The 18,050-nt window shown below is 39.9% G+C and overlaps 1 protein-coding gene across 4 annotated transcripts in view; it reads left to right on the forward strand.

The window, feature by feature from the left end:
• Positions 1-376: 376 nt before the first annotated feature.
• Positions 377-18,050, forward strand: part of PARD3B (par-3 family cell polarity regulator beta) — a 393,607-nt gene continuing 375,933 nt past the window's right edge. For all 4 annotated transcript variants that reach the window (XM_058421311.1, XM_040069267.1, XM_040069269.1 and 1 more), the window contains exon 1: positions 377-515. In XM_058421311.1, coding sequence (XP_058277294.1) covers positions 396-515 — 120 coding nt within the window. In that variant the 5' untranslated portion in view covers positions 377-395. The remainder of the gene's footprint in view (positions 516-18,050) is intronic.

Below are 18,050 nucleotides of genomic sequence, written 5' to 3' on the forward strand. Positions count from 1 at the left end.
GTGGCTGCCGGCGCGGGTTCACCCCGGCCGCCCGCTCCGCCCGTGCGGGGGCCGCCCGCCCAGGGCGCCGCCGCCCGGGGCGCTGACCCGCGGCCCCTTTAAGCCCGTCCCGGCGCTCCGCGCCCCGGGCGAACGCCGCCGCCGCCCGCGGGCCGCCCCGCCCGGCCCGGCCCGGCCCGCGCCTCCCGGAGCGCCGCGCGGGGCGGGGCGGGCACGGCGGAAGGAGAGGCCGCGGCCGGGCCTCGCTGCCGGCGCTGCCCGCGCTCCGAGGCGCAGCCCCGCGGGAGCACCTGCCGCCCGCCCCCGTGGGGCCGCCGAGCCGCACCTGCCGGCGCTGCCGGGCCGGGCCGGGCGCCGTTCGCGGGCGGGCGGGGCGGGCATGGCGGCGCGCTGAGATGAAAGTGACCGTGTGCTTCGGGCGGACCGGTATCGTGGTGCCCTGCAAGGACGGGCAGCTCCGCGTGCGGGACCTGACCCAGCAGGCGCTGCAGCGCTACCGCAAGGCCCAGGAGAAGGTGAGGGGCGGCCGGGCCGTGCGCGGAGCCGGCCCGGGGCGAGGGGCGGCGGGGGAAAGGCCCGGGGCCGGAGGGGCACGGAGGGGCCGGTGGGCGGCGGCGGGGTCACGGGCACGGTGCCCCTGGCCGAGTGCCCGTGCCCGGTACTCGTGTGAGCGGCTGATGCCGGCGGGCGGGGAGCGCGTCCCGCTCAGCTGCCCGGCCCGCATGGCTGTTACCGCTGTGCGTGTTGACTAACAAACTTGAAACTGGCGAGAGTGTAACAATAAGTAAATTTCATTCGAGCTTGTGTTTTCTGGCATTGGCTGCTCAGTGAGGTGCTATCTGCCTGAGAAGTTCATTTCCTTTACATGAAAGGAGCTCTAATTTGGGGTGGTGTTTTTTTTTTTTTTTTGTTTTTTTTTTTTTTTTTTTTTTTTTTTTTTTTTGGCTGTACCTAATTGAGCATAAATTTTTTTTTCTTTTTTTCTCCAAGAGACAGGTGCTGAAGGCTAATGGGGTACTGTTCAGTATTGATGAAAGGCCTAGTGTTGCAAATACTGCTTTGTGAAAGAGATTCCAGTTACAAGCCCTGAATTAAGGGCTTGTGGGATTGTTCATCTTCCTAAAACGTCTGAGTAAAAAGTACAGCCAACATCTTATGGGCTCTATTTTGTGACATGTGCTAGTTTCTTATGGGCCCAGTCAACTGTTTCGTATCCTAAATGCAAAACTGGAAGCAAATTCTTGTTCTTGCGGATTTAGTTAGAGACAAACTTGCTTCTGATATGTTAAACAGATGATAACCTGATGATACATCGCGAACAGCTGAGACTGCTCAAGGGCGATTGCTGTGGTCTCCATGTTGGTCCTTCTGGGCAAGTGTCATGCTTTAAACTGCCTCAAGACACATAGAGCTTGACAAATACTTTGCATTAAAAGTGTTTTTTCCTAATGATGCTGTCTGTGTGTAATAACTACAAAACGTTTATGGAATTCTTGGTGTGGTTAGAGTCAACAGTCAATGGGCTCTTTTGCACTAAAGTGTAGTTCAGAGTACTAAAATATGCCTTCAAGAGATGGGCTTTATCAGAAACAATTACTTTCAGCTGTGTTGAATTTAGAAATTTACAATTTGATTTCAGCTTTTTATTTGTGCTTGTGATGACATTGGAATTAGTCTCATCATGATGGCTTAAAGGTGGCCTACAAAGCCTTTGTTCATGTATTTCAAATCCCTTTCCTCCTCTTTATCTACTTTTTTTAAAATTCCTTTAGAAAAAGTAGAAGGGTGCCTGCCTTTCTAGGTGAAACCCTGACTGTTCTAGAAGGCTCAATAAGCAATTATAGGATAGAAATTCCAACAGTGTGAGAAAGCTTCGGATAAATGCCAGACACTTAAGGTGTACTGCAGTTCTCATGAATTTGTAGCCAATTTGTTATTAAAGTTATATCTAAAGAATTTTTTTAATGCCTAGTAGTCATCTCCTGTGTTCTCCCATGCCCTTCAGTGTGAGGTCAAAATCATCCACCTTCTTTATAGGACAGCCAGAGGCCAGAGTCCATGTTTCTGATCTTGTAGTTCATGTTTCTGACCTTGTATTTCTTCCTTTGGAAATAAGCTGGTGGTTTTGGTGGTGGTTGTTTTTTTTTGTTTTGTTTTGTTTTTGGTTTTTTGTTTGTTTGTTTGTTTTGGTCTTATTTCCTTCTAGAAATATTGAGTTCCTTTTTCTGCATCATAGGTGGACAGAGTGGGTACAGGCCAGTTTGATCAAAAATTGCTGATAACTTTGAGTAATGGAGCTTCAGAGCTAGAGTTGATAAAAGGATAAAGCGGTAGTGTGGGAGAGCGGCATAAGGACTTGAAAAGCAGAATAGGTTTTCATTCAAGTTGCTAAAAAAAAGTTTTATGCCTTGTGCATCTTCTCTCCCTCCCCCTGTTCCCTGGAAATGTAAACAGGTCTCTTGTAGTGCTTTGATTAGCTGGCTTCCAATCTACAAGGTTTGCAGTGCAACTGGCCAAAAAGATAAATTTCTTCTTATCTTGACAAGCATCATTCACCATTAGATTGCTTTCCTGGGGGAAAATTTGGGGTTGGTAAAATAGATCATACAGATGTCTCAAACAATTAATTTTACTGCCTTTTGGAGCATTTTTTGTCTGATGTAGCATGATGGATTGGGTGTTTTGCCACTTTTCTTCTCTTTGCTTTAAAATTATTTTTCTTTGAAAAACGTAAAATCTTACTGGGATTGGGATTATCTCAAGATAATCAGCAGCTAAAATGTGCTGTGAGGTGTGCACATAAATAGGTTTGTGCTAAAGATAACTGAATATTTGTTTTTCTTTTTCAAAATACTTAGAATGTTTGGAATAGTTTGTGACAGAATGCTGCTCTTTCTGTTGGCATGTTAGGTGTTCTTTTTCTAAGGTGGTTTTTTTTTTTTTTTTTTTTTGAGTGTTAAAATCTTTTAAAAGAGCTAAGTGGAAAATTTTATTGTTAAAGTGCCTGAAGTATTTGGAGAGGTAGGGAGAATTGATACAAGGAATATCTTTCGTAGCTGTAGAAGGGAAAATGAAAAAGGTAGCTAGGATGCAAACTTGAGGAACTTTTTTTATTAGTTATGGTACTGTAAAATGCCACAAAAATGTTTGAGAGGCTCTGCATTTTGGAAGTTGTCCTGGAAGTCTAGTTTTGTAGTCTTACGCTACAGTCACTTGTCTGGCAAAGGGGAAGATACAAGATTAGGGTATTAATTAATGCATATTGTAAAATATTTGAGTACACATATACAAATAAATTTTTTTTGAATTGGTTCAAACTACTTCGCACTTCTTTATGCTTGTAACGAGAGGAAAGTTGATGCAGTAAATAATTAAGTTTTACATTTCTGTGAGACTTTTGGTAAATAGCTGAGAACTTGGTGGGCAGTTGTTTATTGTAGCCTTCCTGTGTTTCCTTGGTAAATTTGATTAGTTTCTTGACTGGACTCTGTTGGCAAAGTTTGGTCATGAAGTCTCAGTTGCCTCAGTTAATGAAGTTGCTTTGTTAACTGAACCAAAACACTGGGCCAGTGTCAGTGGAGAAATGAGACAGTAATTAGTTCTTGATGCTACTGAATTTAGTGGCTCGTAGAGGTGCTGTAGTAGTTTGAATGGGCAAATCCTGGCTGATTCACTGGAGGATACAATAGCTGCCTGAATTTAAGAACTTTGTATTATAGTATCAAGAAGAGATTTCTGTGGTCTAGGATTTTGTGATGTGAATGGTCATATCTGTTTAAGAAACTGTTTGCTGATCAGCTGCTTTGTGAGAATTGTAAATAATTTTTCAGGGAAGTCACTGTCATCTCAGAAAGTGACTTGAGCAAAATGAAGTTTGTTGGCACTCTTGTGACTCAGGATCTGCTCTTGTTGCTGTTTAGTAACATAAATTAAGGCTTCCTGCTGACAGGTAGATACAGTAAGATTAATGATTCCTTATCGTCAGTCCAGTCCCTAACTTGATGTTTTGGTGCCTTGGGGAGCAGTTGTGTGTCATCTGTTGCATGCAGGATTCTTTGCTTGAGTGAGAACAGATGTAGTGCAAAAGAGTTGAGTTGCTGTGCCTGATACTGTGTTTGCTCTCTGTAGCTGTAAGACGTAGCCTTGGATGCAGGACAGGGTATCTTGTTGATTGCTTTGCAGTGGATTGTCAGGGGCTTTTTCCCCTCGCCCAAGTATATGAGTGACAGGGAAAAGATGAGTTCTGGGTCAGCATGGAAGGGTTTCATGGGCTCTTGTGATGTCTGGATTTCCATGGTCCTGTTGAAAGGAGTTCCTTAAAATGCATGTGGGGCTAAATGCCCTCAAGATTGATGCCCTGTTCTGCTCACATCTCTGCCGCTGGAAATGCTGTTCTCCCACATTCGAGGCAAGAGCTGAATTACCGGCTTTGCAGTGGAGCCCTTGGCTCAGCTGGAGATCCTTGGTCGCTGTCTCAGAGGCCTTGGATGCTGTTGGTACAGAAAGTGATGTCTGCCCAGGGAAATGAGGCTAGCAAAGTGAAATTCACCGTGACTTTTCTTTAAGCTGCAGTGAAACTTTTCTGAGGAAAATGTGTGAAACGTCTTGCTGCTCCAGATGTTCTTTATGTCTCTGGAGGAGCCAGAGATGGGGAAGTGGTGGTTATCATCTCTGTATTCATTTACTCATGTTTACAGCGCTTACCTGGATGGCTTGATGGAAGTGACTACTTTGGCTGTCTGCAGTCTTGTTCCTGGAAGCCAGCTGAATGGAAGTCGTGCAGCAAAATTAATAAGCCCTGCAATTTGTGGTTTAAAATTTGTCACTTTAGGCACAGTTAAATTCTTGAGTGGCTCACTCTCAACAGCCTTTGTGAGCCTACTTTGGGAATGCAGATAGAGACAGTCAAATATTAGTTAGCTTGTCTTCCAGGAACTTGATCTCCACTTTTAACAGGCATTAGAGTGTGTCTTTCCATTCAAGAGAACATACAGAGGCCAGCAGTTAATCCTGGAATAGTGTTGAGAATTGTGATTTGCAGTCAGACTGAGCAGGAAGCAGTAAGATAGTAGGTTAATTCAAGAACGGTGTGGTTTTGATTAGAATGAGGAAAAAATAGGTGATTTGGTTTGTATTGATGATCTTTCCCAAATTAGATGCATTTGAAGAGCTAGTGCTGCAGGTTGAGTGTATATATAATTTTGTGAGTTCTGCTAATAAAATACTTTCTTAGTTTCTTTCTGTTCCTGCTTGCTGACCACATGATAATTAGTGTTCTGGAATTAGGTATTGCTGTTGTAAATCAGCCAGCAAACAGAAGAACTAAATGTTCTTGTAGTTTCTCTAAATATATTTGGGATAGGGAAAATGACAAGGAGGTGGTGGTTTCTTTGTGGTGTGTGGTTGTGGGGGTTTTTTTACCCTTTTTTTTTTTTTTTAAATCTCTGAATTCCCATATTTTTCTTAGTATCCTTAATCAGCTACAGTATGTTAATGAGCTTATACATTGTTTTGGCAACTGATATATTTCAATGAACAGCTTCTTTACAATTTCTGTATTCAGTCTTTGGAGTTGTCACTATGATACTGTACTAAAAAATGAGAATATAACTTGATATGCTGCTTTCTCATTACTATTGTATGAGTTTGAGTAACTGACTCATATATAGGAATACAGGCTATATGAGTAGGGGAAGTAAAGAAAATAAAAGGAAACAAATTATTTCAGAAACTCTTTATTGACTTAAAAACTTTAGTGGTGATATTTTGTTGAGAATGGGAACATCTTTCAAGTGGTAGAACTTTGGGTCCCTTAAAGAATTTTCTGGATCATTTTTACAATGACCCAGAAAAACAGAGTTAAAAAGTGCCTGCCTTTTAATAACTTTTGTGTTAAACATCTGCTGCTGTGTTCTATCATAGCCACTAGTGTAAACACCTTTTCTCACAGGTGTTTATAATCTCTACAGAAAAACTGCCATTGAATTTAGATTTGTCATAGAAAATGCCTTCTAGGACATTATGTACTTCCTTAACATGATGATTTTTTTTAATCCCCTTTTTCCTTATAAGAAGTTGACTGTTGCCAGTAATGGGCTTTTGGCTGAGTACTGCGTTACCTGATGTTAATGTGTTTCAGAGGAGCTCAGCTGAAGAACAGAGATGGATAAAACTGGTGGAAATTCTATAGGCAAAATGGGAGTAACCTGTCCTGGAAGTACTGCAGGTCAGACTTCAGTGTATGTGATAATACAGAGTGTCCATTTTTTTTTTTTTTCTCCCAGATCATATTTATTAAGTTCTGAGTACTATTCAGCTGTTTTTAATTGAGATACAGCAAAGATCTGTGTAGTAACTGAATGCTAAATCAGACATAGGAGGAAACCATTAAAGAACAGTACAGAGTTCTAAGTAGTGACTGCTTGCTGTTGCTCTTTGCCAAGTTGAAGATGAACTCTGAGTAGACTTGTAGGAATTTGTGAAGAAGGAATTCAAACCTCAAATGGTATTTCTGGCATGGGATGGAACCAGGAGGCGCTTTTGCTTGCTGCATAAAATGCAGTTTTAATGGGGTTTTTTTTTGCTTAAGTACCTGAAAATGGAGGATTGTGTTCTACTGATATTTTCTGAAAAACAATGTTTTTAGATTAACAGATACAGCTATTTGGGCGTAATGTTTTATGTTGTGTGACTTTACTTTCCTCCTTACTCATTCAGTATGATAGGTCGGTTGAATTACAACATACTGTGCTGTCTGGCATCCTGCTACTGAAGCAGCAGACTTCCTCCCCCGTTGTTAAGCAGAACATTCTTTAAGCTTTCCTAATGATTTGAATGTCAGAACTGCAGCTTTCCTAGGTGTGAAGACCTATTGCTTCATTATTATAAACTCCCTCTAACCCCCTATAAACCTATGCCTGTGTTTCATCCTTAATGAATATGATAACACTAAAGGTCTTGAGCAATTAGTATCATTGAAAATAGATTCTGCTCTGTATTTTTCATATTCCATTCTTGAATCTTATGCATAAGGAAATACTCATTTTATGTCAGGGAACTGACTAAACAGAAATGACAGGCTCGTGTGAATGGCTTATTGATAGAAATTGTCTTGTAAATTCCACTGAACTAGACAGGGCCCTGAGTATACTGTTAAACTGAGAAAGCTGCTTCATATGAGAAGTTTAGAAAATCACCATGTTACAAGAACGTTAGGGAAAAAAGGCTCTGAGGTATTTGTGTAGTATTGTCATTAATAAAAGCATTTTTTGTTCCCCTCAGGTTATATGTTGCTGTGGTAGTTCTGTAAGCCTCCTCATCAGCACTTTATTACTTCCATAACTTATTTGTAAAGGAAACTTAGTGTTAATACCAATTACTGTTTGCACTGGATAGGACTTTCTTGGACCATTTTCCTCTCTTTAAAGAGAAAGTATGTAAGACTTGATTTTGTAAATGTTTGAGGTTTTATTCTCTTTGTGCCTAATCATTGTGCTAGAGACATCTCCTTGAAGGGAACTGTTGTGATGTTTTAGTGTAATCAGGGTGTCTCTTCCTTTCTGGTGTAAACCTGTAGTAAGCACATCCATTCAGAACTGAGACTTGGCTTTGTTGTGGCTGGTGCTGCAGCGCTGCTCCGCGGCTCAACTTGCTCTTGGGAATGCTCCTGAGTTGGGAGGTTCAGGCAAAAGTTGCTCGTTGGTTTCACCAGAATGTGCTGACAGCATTTATTGCCACAGAGAGACTTCTTACCTCAGTGTTTTTCTTTATTGGCTGCTATGTGTATGGAAAAGAAAACTTCAGAATGCCTGAATGAACATGCTTCTTATGGCCTGTAATGAGGATGGGTTGGAATGAGGGGTAGATAGGGAGGAAGATGGATGATTCCATGTGCCATCTCACCCTGCTACTCCTGCCTGCTGCTCAGTTGCAGAACATCCTCCCTATGGGTTCCTGGTTGAGCAGCTAGTAAATTTCTCCCTCTTCCAGCTGCAGCTTTCTCTCCAAGGCTTTCTTAACTATTTCAGTGAGGAATTTGATAGAGAAGTTTCATCTCAGATTTTCTTTGATCAGTCCTAGATGTTAAACACCACAAGGGCAGGACAGAAATACAGTGGTGCATAGGTAGGGTAAGCAGTGAAGGAAGCTACTTGTGACAGTGTAGCCCTTCTAGAAACAGAAGCAATTCAGGGGTTCTGCAAATCTCACCAAGGTGATGTTGCTGTTTTGCAGCAATTTAAGTCTAGAATGGCTCATTGTACCCTTTCTCTTTCACGGGTAGTGAGACCCTTGCATCTGTGCAATAAAAACTGCACCTCACTCTATCCTGGGCAGAACCGAGTGACTTCCTCTAGCTTGTGTCGTACGTCATGATCAGTGAATTGGATGATGCTACTGCATCTCACCTGTACATTTTTTTAAACTGAAACAAGCTTCTGTTTTTGAAACAAATAGTCCCAAACTCTTCCCTGTTTAAGTTATTTCTCTAAAGAAGTTTTATTTTCATTATCTTTGTTTTTATTTGAACTGTGGGTTAGTCTACATGAAAGCCTGTATGGAAACCAGAAGTCATACAGGATTTTTTTTTTGTTGAGTAAATACTCCAGGGGGTTTGTTTTTAGAAAAAAAAAAGTGTAGTATTTGTTAAGCTTGCAGGAGAAAAAAAAAAAAAAAGAGGCAAATATAATATACATCAATCAAATGTTTGTATATTGTGAACTCTATGAAATGCTGTTTGCCTCCAAATCACGTTCTTTCTACTCAGACTGAGTTAAAAAGTTATTTTCTGTAACAGTGATTTTTGTTAAGGTATAATTTTTTTTTAATAAATAAAATAATTGGCTGCAGTAGGGGGTTGTCATCAATCTATTAGATTATTTTTACAAGGTAGTTTATTTCATACCAAGCGTGAGGTAATTTGTGGCAATATCTGGGCTGTCCTAGTGTGTAAAAATGTAGCATACTTTGCTTTGACTCTGGTTTCAATTGTATTTTCTTTAGGTTACTCACTCTGCTGAGATTTCTCTACAAATTCTGTATTTTTCTCTAGATTGCCCCTCCCGCCCTCCCCATTCCATAGAATAGGTTACAACAGTGTACTAATGGATGAAATTTGCTTAATTTGCATATTTTTCAAAAGTCGTTTTTTTCATGGTTGCCTTAACAGATATGGGGTTTTTTTTTACTAATGCTGGAAATTTGACTGTCGTCTTCTGTTACTGGCACCTCTCAACTTGTTCTTTGTCTGCTCAAAGAATAGAACATTGGAGAGACCCATTGCTCTCTTCAGTTGAATATTCCCATGTCTTGTGCAGGGTGGGAGGACTTGCTGAAATTTTTTAAGGCCTGATGGGAGTTAACATGCTCAGCTCCTTCAGAATTAGGTTCATTTGAGAAACCAAGCTGCTGCCAATTCACAGTTAATTTTCCCCAGCTGGCTGTAACAAATGTACCCTGAACAAATGTTTCAGGAGTTTCTGGCATTATAAGCTACAAAAAGAAAACTCCCTCAAGAGCTGGAAACCTGAAATAGTTGTTTTGGGTGACAGAAAGAAGAAGGTTCATTGGCATTTCAACATTGTGCATAAAGACCAGCATTTGCATAGTAGTAGTCAGGATGCAGGTGTTATTTAGATTGTAATAAAAAAAGAAGATGGATTTTTTTGAGGGAAAAAAAAAGTACAGGAGTGTGTGAAACAAATAATTTAATGTTAGGGTTTGTCAGTGATAAATTATGACTCTTGTGTGAGAGGAAAGAAGATGTGCATGTGAAAATCCAGAGAAATCTGTATTAATGTTTCAGGAGCAATTATTTGGATAGCTCTCACTGAGCTGCTGACTAATGGGAGGTACTAACTTTACCTGAAAAACCCTCATGGAAACCAGTTCACTGACATTGTGAAGAGCAAAATTAAGAATTATTTTTTGCTCCAAAGACATCCATATCTCATAAATGCTTAAAATATTTTAAATATATCACTTCTAAGGCTGTTTTCCCCTGTTCTGATTATTGTTGTGTTCAATCCTCTTACTTTTTCAAACTGTCAACAGAACAGAATTGCTCTAAATGCTTCTCCTTTTCACATATGTCCACTTGGAGAGTAAGATGGATCAGAGCATGCCAGTGTTGGCCCCTTAATCCCTGAGGCTGGGGAATGTTGGTTTAGGTAGTTTTCCACTTAAATTGAATTTTGTGTGTTGTGGGGGAGTACTTGCTGCAAGTGAGAATGTGGAAGGAGTAGATGGTTTGTGTTTATACATTCAGGGTGCTTTTTTCTTGTTAGACCCTTCATGTATTATTAAAAATGTAATGCTAAAGCTGGACTGCATCCTCCTCTGGTAATCCTGGGTCTCTGGTAGCTGTGCTTGCAGTGTGATTTTTTTTTTTTTTTTTGTTTATTTTGCTGCAGCAATATTCACTACCATTTAGCTCTGAATAGTGTCTGAACACATACTTTAGTTGTTTTTATTTATATATCAGGAATTTTGCAATTATATATGTGTCATGTTCTTTCTTGTCTGACATAACAAAATAGGTATTAATTGCTATCGTCATTTTATTAAATAAGCCATGTTCAAAGACACTAGGAAAACACTAGGTGGATTTTTTTGCTAACTTCCTATTTTTAAAATACAAAGTACATCTGGCAGTATGCACACATTGTTTGTCCTGGCGTGACACAACTGTCTTTGAATGCAGTGAAAGTGGAGGAGTCTGGCTTATTGTTCATAGTGCAGTTCGTTAATGGCTGTAGATAGGAAATGAGCATCTCGCTAAATGGAAGTCTTGGTCAACCTCTGACTCTTGCCTTAAGGCTTTGAGAATAGACAATATGAAAAAAACCCCATCTTCTTTCCAGATGGCTGAATGCTTGATGTGTCTTTATGTTTAGCTGTCATTCAAATGTGAATGCTGTGGTGATTATAAGTGTCTTCCATTTTTCTGGTTTGAAATGATCCCTTTTATGCATTGTGTGTTTAGAGATTAACTATTTGGCTTATCAATATGGATTTTAAAGTAAAAAAACCCCTCCAACTTGATTGTGTAGCAAAATCCAGAATGCTGGTGTTCAGAAGCAGACTTGATGGCGTGGGTCTTAGTTCCACATGCTGTGGTGCAGACCAAAGTTGTTTTGAAATAGATTGTAGTGGACTATCAACATTCTGCAAAATGTTGTTGTTTCAGTTTTGAACGTCTTATGTGTGATAAGTTTCATGCTAGTGATTTTTGTTAGTGAAAAAAATACTTTTTTTCAATTTGGGAGGAAAAAGTTTGAAGGAGGCTTTGTGGGATTGAGTTGCTTTTATCTGGGAAGGAAAAAGCTAGATTTAACTTCTAAATGGTGAGTTTGAATCATGTGTTTCCATGATGGTTGGGTTCATATTGAAAGATACAAGCTACAATTAGTGACTGAACTGTTAAACACTGTCGTAAGCTGAAGCACACTTAATGGATTTTCAGGCTGTTTTTCATGGGGGTTTTCTGTGTGTTTCTGGTTTTGAGCCTAACATCATAGTGTAAGAGATACCTGGAATAATGCAGCCAAAGCTGTTGCAGGTTCTGGAGGAGTCCAGATCATTTACTTTGTGACCATTAGACTAGTAATGAACTGGTTCATTGCATGTGCTGGTTTCCTGTTCAGGCACTGTGATAAAATTTAGTGGAAGTAGATCCAACTACTGTGCTGAAAACCTTCAGCATCTTGTGGCTGAACTTGTCAGCCCCAGGCTCTCTACCTGTTTTTGAGTGTGAGAGTTGGGAACCAGACCTGATCATCTCTTGCTGAGAAGGGAACTGTTACTCTGCAAGTCCTATTCACAGGGCATTGTGCTAAAACATTCCTATAACGTGGTTAGGGTTGAGTATTCTTGTGAATAATGGCTATATTATGTCCACTTAGCTGTAGACATTTTCAGTAGAACTTTGTTTAATTTTATTTCTTTTTTCTGTTGGTACTTGAGCGTGGCATAATGTGTGGAGCTAATGTGTGTGGATACAGTTCTGGAGCCCAAAGAGAATGGATGAGGTAGCTGACTGAAAAGTAAATTGGACTCATTTGTATCAGTGATGGATGGCATCAAGCTGCAAATGAAAATGAAGATTGTAATGGCATCTCAGGACTGATGTGAAATAGATGCAAATACAGCATTTAAACAAGTTTGCTTACCAGCTGTTTTTGTTTTTACTTTATTGTGGGTTTGTACTGGCTGGATTAAAGTTGTGTAAGGAGGGGTTTTTTCCATGTGGCCCCCTTGCAAGCTGTGGGTTTGGGAAAGTTGCTGCCAAACAGTAACTGGATCATCTGCCTCGGGTGTCATTTTTCACATTTAGGTGAAACGTACCTGACTTACTTAGACCTACCCGTCTGTTAATTGTTTTGCAGTGACTTTGATGCTGCCTTCTTTTTTCCTCTGAAACCTGTGAAGGTGTTTTTTCCCAACTCTTGTGATTTTTTTTTTTTCCTGAAGTGACTTGGAACATCGGAAGAAAGCAGCCCTTTGGGATAAAGGCAGGACAGGGTGAACCCTTATTCACATTAGCTGTATTCAATTTCAATGGAGAAGTGGATCATCTCACTCTCTTCACTGTTTTTTATCCGGCCATGATTCACTTCATGCACTGAGGTTAGGCATATGGCATCAAGCTTTGATGATGGGTCAATTCTGGCATGTTCTGTATTTCAGGTGAAGTTGGAGGTTGTTGTCAGTAGCTTTGTTTGGGTCTCATCCAGTTCCATCACTTGGCTTTGGCAATATGTTTAAAAGCAGAGGTTGTTTCTGCTGTTCACCAGGTGTATTTACTGTATCTTGGAAGTCAAATTATCCATGTTGTACTGTGATGTTACAAGTTTTATTAATATAGCACAAAATATGGCAGATTATATAATAATCCCCACAGTGTAATATTAATATGCTAAATATTTGTATTACTTTTAAAACTTCCTGATTATTTTTTTTCAAACGATAGCCAGAACCACTGAAGCTGGGTAGGCTTTATGGAATTAGGCAGTGATTGATTGTTAGTTGTGCCTTCAGAATATTATTGACCCGATTGTTTTTTCTCCTGAGAAGTAAAGGGAGGAGAGAAGCTGGTTAATTTAGTGTTTCACATTAGAACAAAATAGGTTACAGTAGCATCTAGTACAGACCTGCAAACCATGCTCCAATGCCTGTATGGTTAAACCCCTTTGTTTTCCTGCCTGCACAGCTGATTTTGAGTATGTTACTTTCCATCACCACCCTTTTTAGTTTTTTTTTCTTTTTGTTTTCATTTGTAATGAATGAACTTACTTCTGCCTCAAAGGGATTCTTGCATCTTCAAATGCTTCGGTTATTTAATATTACCATGGTTGTCTCAGCATCTTTACAACACTGAGCCTATGATTGTCCCTTCTGGCTTGATTTTGGAACACAGTCACTGAATGTACTGTGAAAGGTCATGTGTTTTCTCTGAGTGAGGAAAGAGACCCTAGGTCCATGCTTAATTCCTCTCTAAGGGGAACAATGAGCTGTGCCTGCTAGAAGGTGTTCAGAGAGCGTGGAGAGAGTTGATTAAGGTTGATATGGGCAGCAGCACCAGTGGGAATTGGTGGCATTTCTGAAATGCACTGGATGTGCATCCTGTTTGCATGTGTGAGAAGGCAGTGGTGCTCTGAGCTCTGACTGGTGCTACTGACACTATAAATTGTGCAGTCTTTGGCAAAATTCCTTCCCAGTCTCTGGTTTGTGGTTGACTCATGCAGGAAATAGGGTGATACTACAGCAGAAAAGTCTTGCTGCTCGCTGGGATTCCAAAAAATATCTAATGGCTTTCCGTGAGGAATTAAGGGTATGTTTCTATAGTTTACTGCGAATTTTTTTTTTTTTTTTTTTTCCCTCTCACTTGAGCTTTGTCTAAAGCTCAGTTTCTGTTAAAGTTTGACAGAATTCCAGCATGCTTGCTCTGCATTGTCTTACAGGCATTTGTGTTCAGTTTTTTTTAGAGTCTTGTGTTACTCGGTCACATCTTTGAAGCTCCCAGCTGCTTCTGATAAGCAGTCCTGTGTCAGCTGCAAATGCATTAATCACATTATCAAAGAAAGGCCCAACAGTTGTAAATAAAACAATCCTAGATGGTTTCTCGATGCAGGGCTGAAGTGCTGGCTGCCCTTGGAGATGTGAACCATTTATCACTTTTTGTTGAAGATCTGGTATCCTTCAGTGCTGAGTTTGTTACAAACTTGAGTTGTGTTAATTTGCAGCCAACCTTGTTTTTATCTGTAGCTGTACTGAATGATTTGAAGTTAAGGCATCATCAGTTTTTACTGGCAAAATAACAGCATTGTTTGCACTTTTGAAGTACACTGTTCTTACACACATGCCTTTCTTAGTTTCTTTTTCCCCTCTCATTTCTATGTGAAAAATATATGATAGTTTGAAGGAGTAGCTTTGTAGTTCTGTCTGTCTTAATGTTGGATTTTAAAAAATCATGGTTGTTGTCTTTATCCCTCAGTATTACCTTTAGATAATCAAACAAAAAGCCAGACTCAATGGTAATTAATTACTTGCCAGGTGCCTGGAGCTGGGTAGCAGTTTGCTTATTAGCATAACAATACTACTCTGAATATTGTAGATAATATTTGACGTGGAGGACTTGGGATATTGAAAGGTAAGCATTAAAATCTTGTAGGTTTATTTAGAGATGTTTTGTTCTGGAACTTCTGTGCTAATTTGGACAAGGTTGAGTCTTTTGTGTTTCTGCATAGTTGAAGCAGTCTAATCTAATGGACTTGAAAAGCTAAAGGATATTCTTAGTTTATAACTGAAGATCAGTTTGCACTTATATTCTTACATTTGTGTAGTTATCTTGGATTCAGTGCCTGGCATACAGTGTGCTCCAGTTTTAACTGAGGCTTTGAAGGGAAGGTTTTGGCTGGTTGTTACGAGTGCAGTGTGTAGACCTCTGTCTAAGTGTGTATCTCCAGCTTTCTTTGTAAAACCAAACCAGGCACACTTGGTCTTCACTGAAATGGTCTTCTTAAATGTTGAAGTGTAATGTAAAGGTGGGCTATGTGATCCTCTACTGATGTATTCTATGCATCGTATTTTATTCAGGTAACATTCAGACAGCTATATTCAGAGAGTGGTTTTTCATTCAGATTCAGTATAAAATCAGAATGCTCTTATTTTTGAAGGGTTCCAGTGCTGCAAATCAAGTAAAAGTTAGAGTGTTAGTTGAAATAATCTGAGTCATTTTGGATTTATATATCTGTGCTCTGACAAATAGAGAATTCCATGATAGGGAGATAGCAGCAGCTTTTCCTGTTCTCCTCCTCAGACTGAATATGGGAGATAGGTATTTTTTCCCTTGCACATTCAACTGTCAGGATAAACCAACTCTCTTATTTCTCTTTTCTGATTACAGTGAAGTACCTTCCCTGCCTTGTGAAAAATGAAGAGTTTATTATTAGTACATAGTCCTGGTAATTTCTCAGAACATAATAGTTTAAAGACAAGCTAAAGGACAAGAAATCTTCTAGTCCTTCTTTGCCAACGCTGCCTCTGAGAGCCAGAAGAGACTCAGTGTCCTTCCCTCTGCTGTGACCTACAGTTTGCAGGTGTTGAGTGACTCAAGTGGAGTCCTGTTCAATGTGCTTCCCTTGGTTTATAGCCTACGTGAAGAGCTTGCACTGTGTTCATGTTCTGTGGTTTGTCTACTAGGATCTCAGGCCAGGATCTTTATCTTCAGATGTGATCTGGGACATTTTTAACAGACGAAACTGTGTATGTGCAGTTATATATATTCCTGTGTGCCAGGTTCCTTGTGGCTCCCATCTTCACCTTGAGAGCGCTCTGATGTCTAAGCCCATCTTGCTGTAACGAGGGGGCTCATAAAACCAGTCACTGAGTTTCTGTCTTCACAAGGAAAACAAAATGTGTTAACTGTACATGAAAATGAATCAGAGAAGGAAAAAAGTGCAAGAAGGATGTTTCATGCCTCCAAAATGGAGTTTGGTATATGGTGGTGTGAAGAGAACAGGTGAAGACAGAAAGAAGTGATCACCAGTCCTTGCTGTGGTGTTTTGACTACTAGTCATGGCAATACTTGGTCCTCTTAATTTCTCAGAGCATAATAATATGGAGATGGCTAAATATCAAGAAGTGTTCTAGGTCCCTCTGGTGACTAGGGATTAGCTAATGGAATTTTGGACCATTTAGGATGTCAAAGATAGAGCTGATGGTGAGCTGTACTTGTGCTGTGTTAGGCCTCATTCCAAAGACTAAAAAGAAGCTCTGCTTTTTGGATGTTCACTGTGCCTGGGAAGAGCAAGAGAAGATTCTTCTGCTTTTTTTGGGATGGGTAACAGATTTTTGTTGTTGTTGTTGTTGTTGCAAGTCTTTGGTAGTCCACAGGCTTAATGCATGAATTGTTTGGTTGTGTGTTTTGTGCTCTTGCCATCCTTGAGGGCCAGCGAGGCAGTGTGACTGAACTGTGTGAAAACCGCAAGTGTACTGAGATAAACCCAACCTTTCTGACAAAGATGAATGTTTCTCTACTGACCTGATCTGATTTGTTCTCCTTTTGACCTCAGACTTTTAGCACCTTTGAAGACAGAAACTCTTAAAATGGAATATTTAAAATCTAATTGTGATTTGGAAAAAAAAAAAGTGCTCGAGGGAAGAATACGTTTTCCACAGCTAGTATTAAGAGATAAAATGAATGAATCTGAAAATACATAGAATAAGATTTGATTTTTTAAATAGCTTGTCTGTAGGAGATAGTTTACTATAGTTTGAAAAGAGATCATTCTGAACAGTAGGAGACATTATCGTTTTGAAGAAAATAGTCTTTAATTCACCTCATACTGAAATATTTAATTTATTCCTTTTAGGAGGAGTAAAATTTCTTCTGTGTTACCTTACTGTGTCAAGAAAACGTCCTAACCTATCTAAAACAAATCAAGATGTGTGCATTGGTCAGAAGCAAAGCATCATGGGTATAACAACTTAGACTGGCATTACTTCTTGTGATCATGTTTTGGCATGAGGTTTGAAAGCTTATTAGACCCCCTAAATTTATAGTCAAAAGCAAAGGGCTTTGTCTTCCATGTACTCACAAGTTTGATTGCTTGGAATGAACTTTTTTCTGTTCCCCATCACCACCCCCCCCCCCCCCCCCCCCTTAAAGGTAGAATTCCTCTCTGACGATCTGTTCTTGTGTGGCTTTATTTTTATAGTACTTCATTTCATCTGGCAGACGGATTAGGAAGCATCCCTTACAGTCACCTTTCTAAGACTGTTTCTGCTGTATGGCCTTCTGTGTTTTCTGTAGTTTTATTTCTAGATGCTTAAAAGCAGTTTCTCTCTGAGCAGACTACCTTGTCCTTTGCCCTTGCCACAGCTTTAATTTCTGTCTTTGAGCTCACTCTGTATAGATCTTTCTTAAATATTAATAACTTGAGAGAATGTGCGTCACCCCAGCTAGCAGAAGGCTATAAAGAAGTTTTATCTTCTCTCTTGCAGCATCTTGCAGCATTTTCACTTCTAATGCAAGCAAAGTCAGAGTTTTGGTGAAGGAGAAAAATAGCACTATGAAATACACAAGGAATTTTTTTACTCACTGTGTTGTAGCATGTTTCTTAAACATTTCTGCTGCTTTTGAATTTTAACTGGAAAGGGTTAAAAATGTGTTGGTTAATGTTATGCTATAAAGACAATGTAATTAATTAGAGGTAAGAATTTGTTTTTTTCAACAGTAAGACCTAGAAATATGAACTTGTAATGTCCGCTGTTATGTGTAATATAAACTAAACTCTGGAAGCTTCCTGAGAAGTGAAACCTAAGTATTGCTTTTTCTCTATTTTTTGAAGTTTGTGAAAAGAAGACCTAGTTTGTACTCAGTTACAAGTGTGTGTGTGTGTAAATGTATATGTATGTGTGTATGAAATAAACTTCATATAGGGAGACTTATTCAGATCAGGTCTGTGCCAGGAACTGCTGCATTCGGTAATGTCTGGAACAGACTTAATCTCTTGTGCAGATAGCTGTTCATCTTTGATTTTTACAGAAGC

Source organism: Hirundo rustica, chromosome 7 (assembly GCF_015227805.2).
Source record: "Hirundo rustica isolate bHirRus1 chromosome 7, bHirRus1.pri.v3, whole genome shotgun sequence".
NCBI classification, from domain to species: domain Eukaryota; kingdom Metazoa; phylum Chordata; class Aves; order Passeriformes; family Hirundinidae; genus Hirundo; species Hirundo rustica.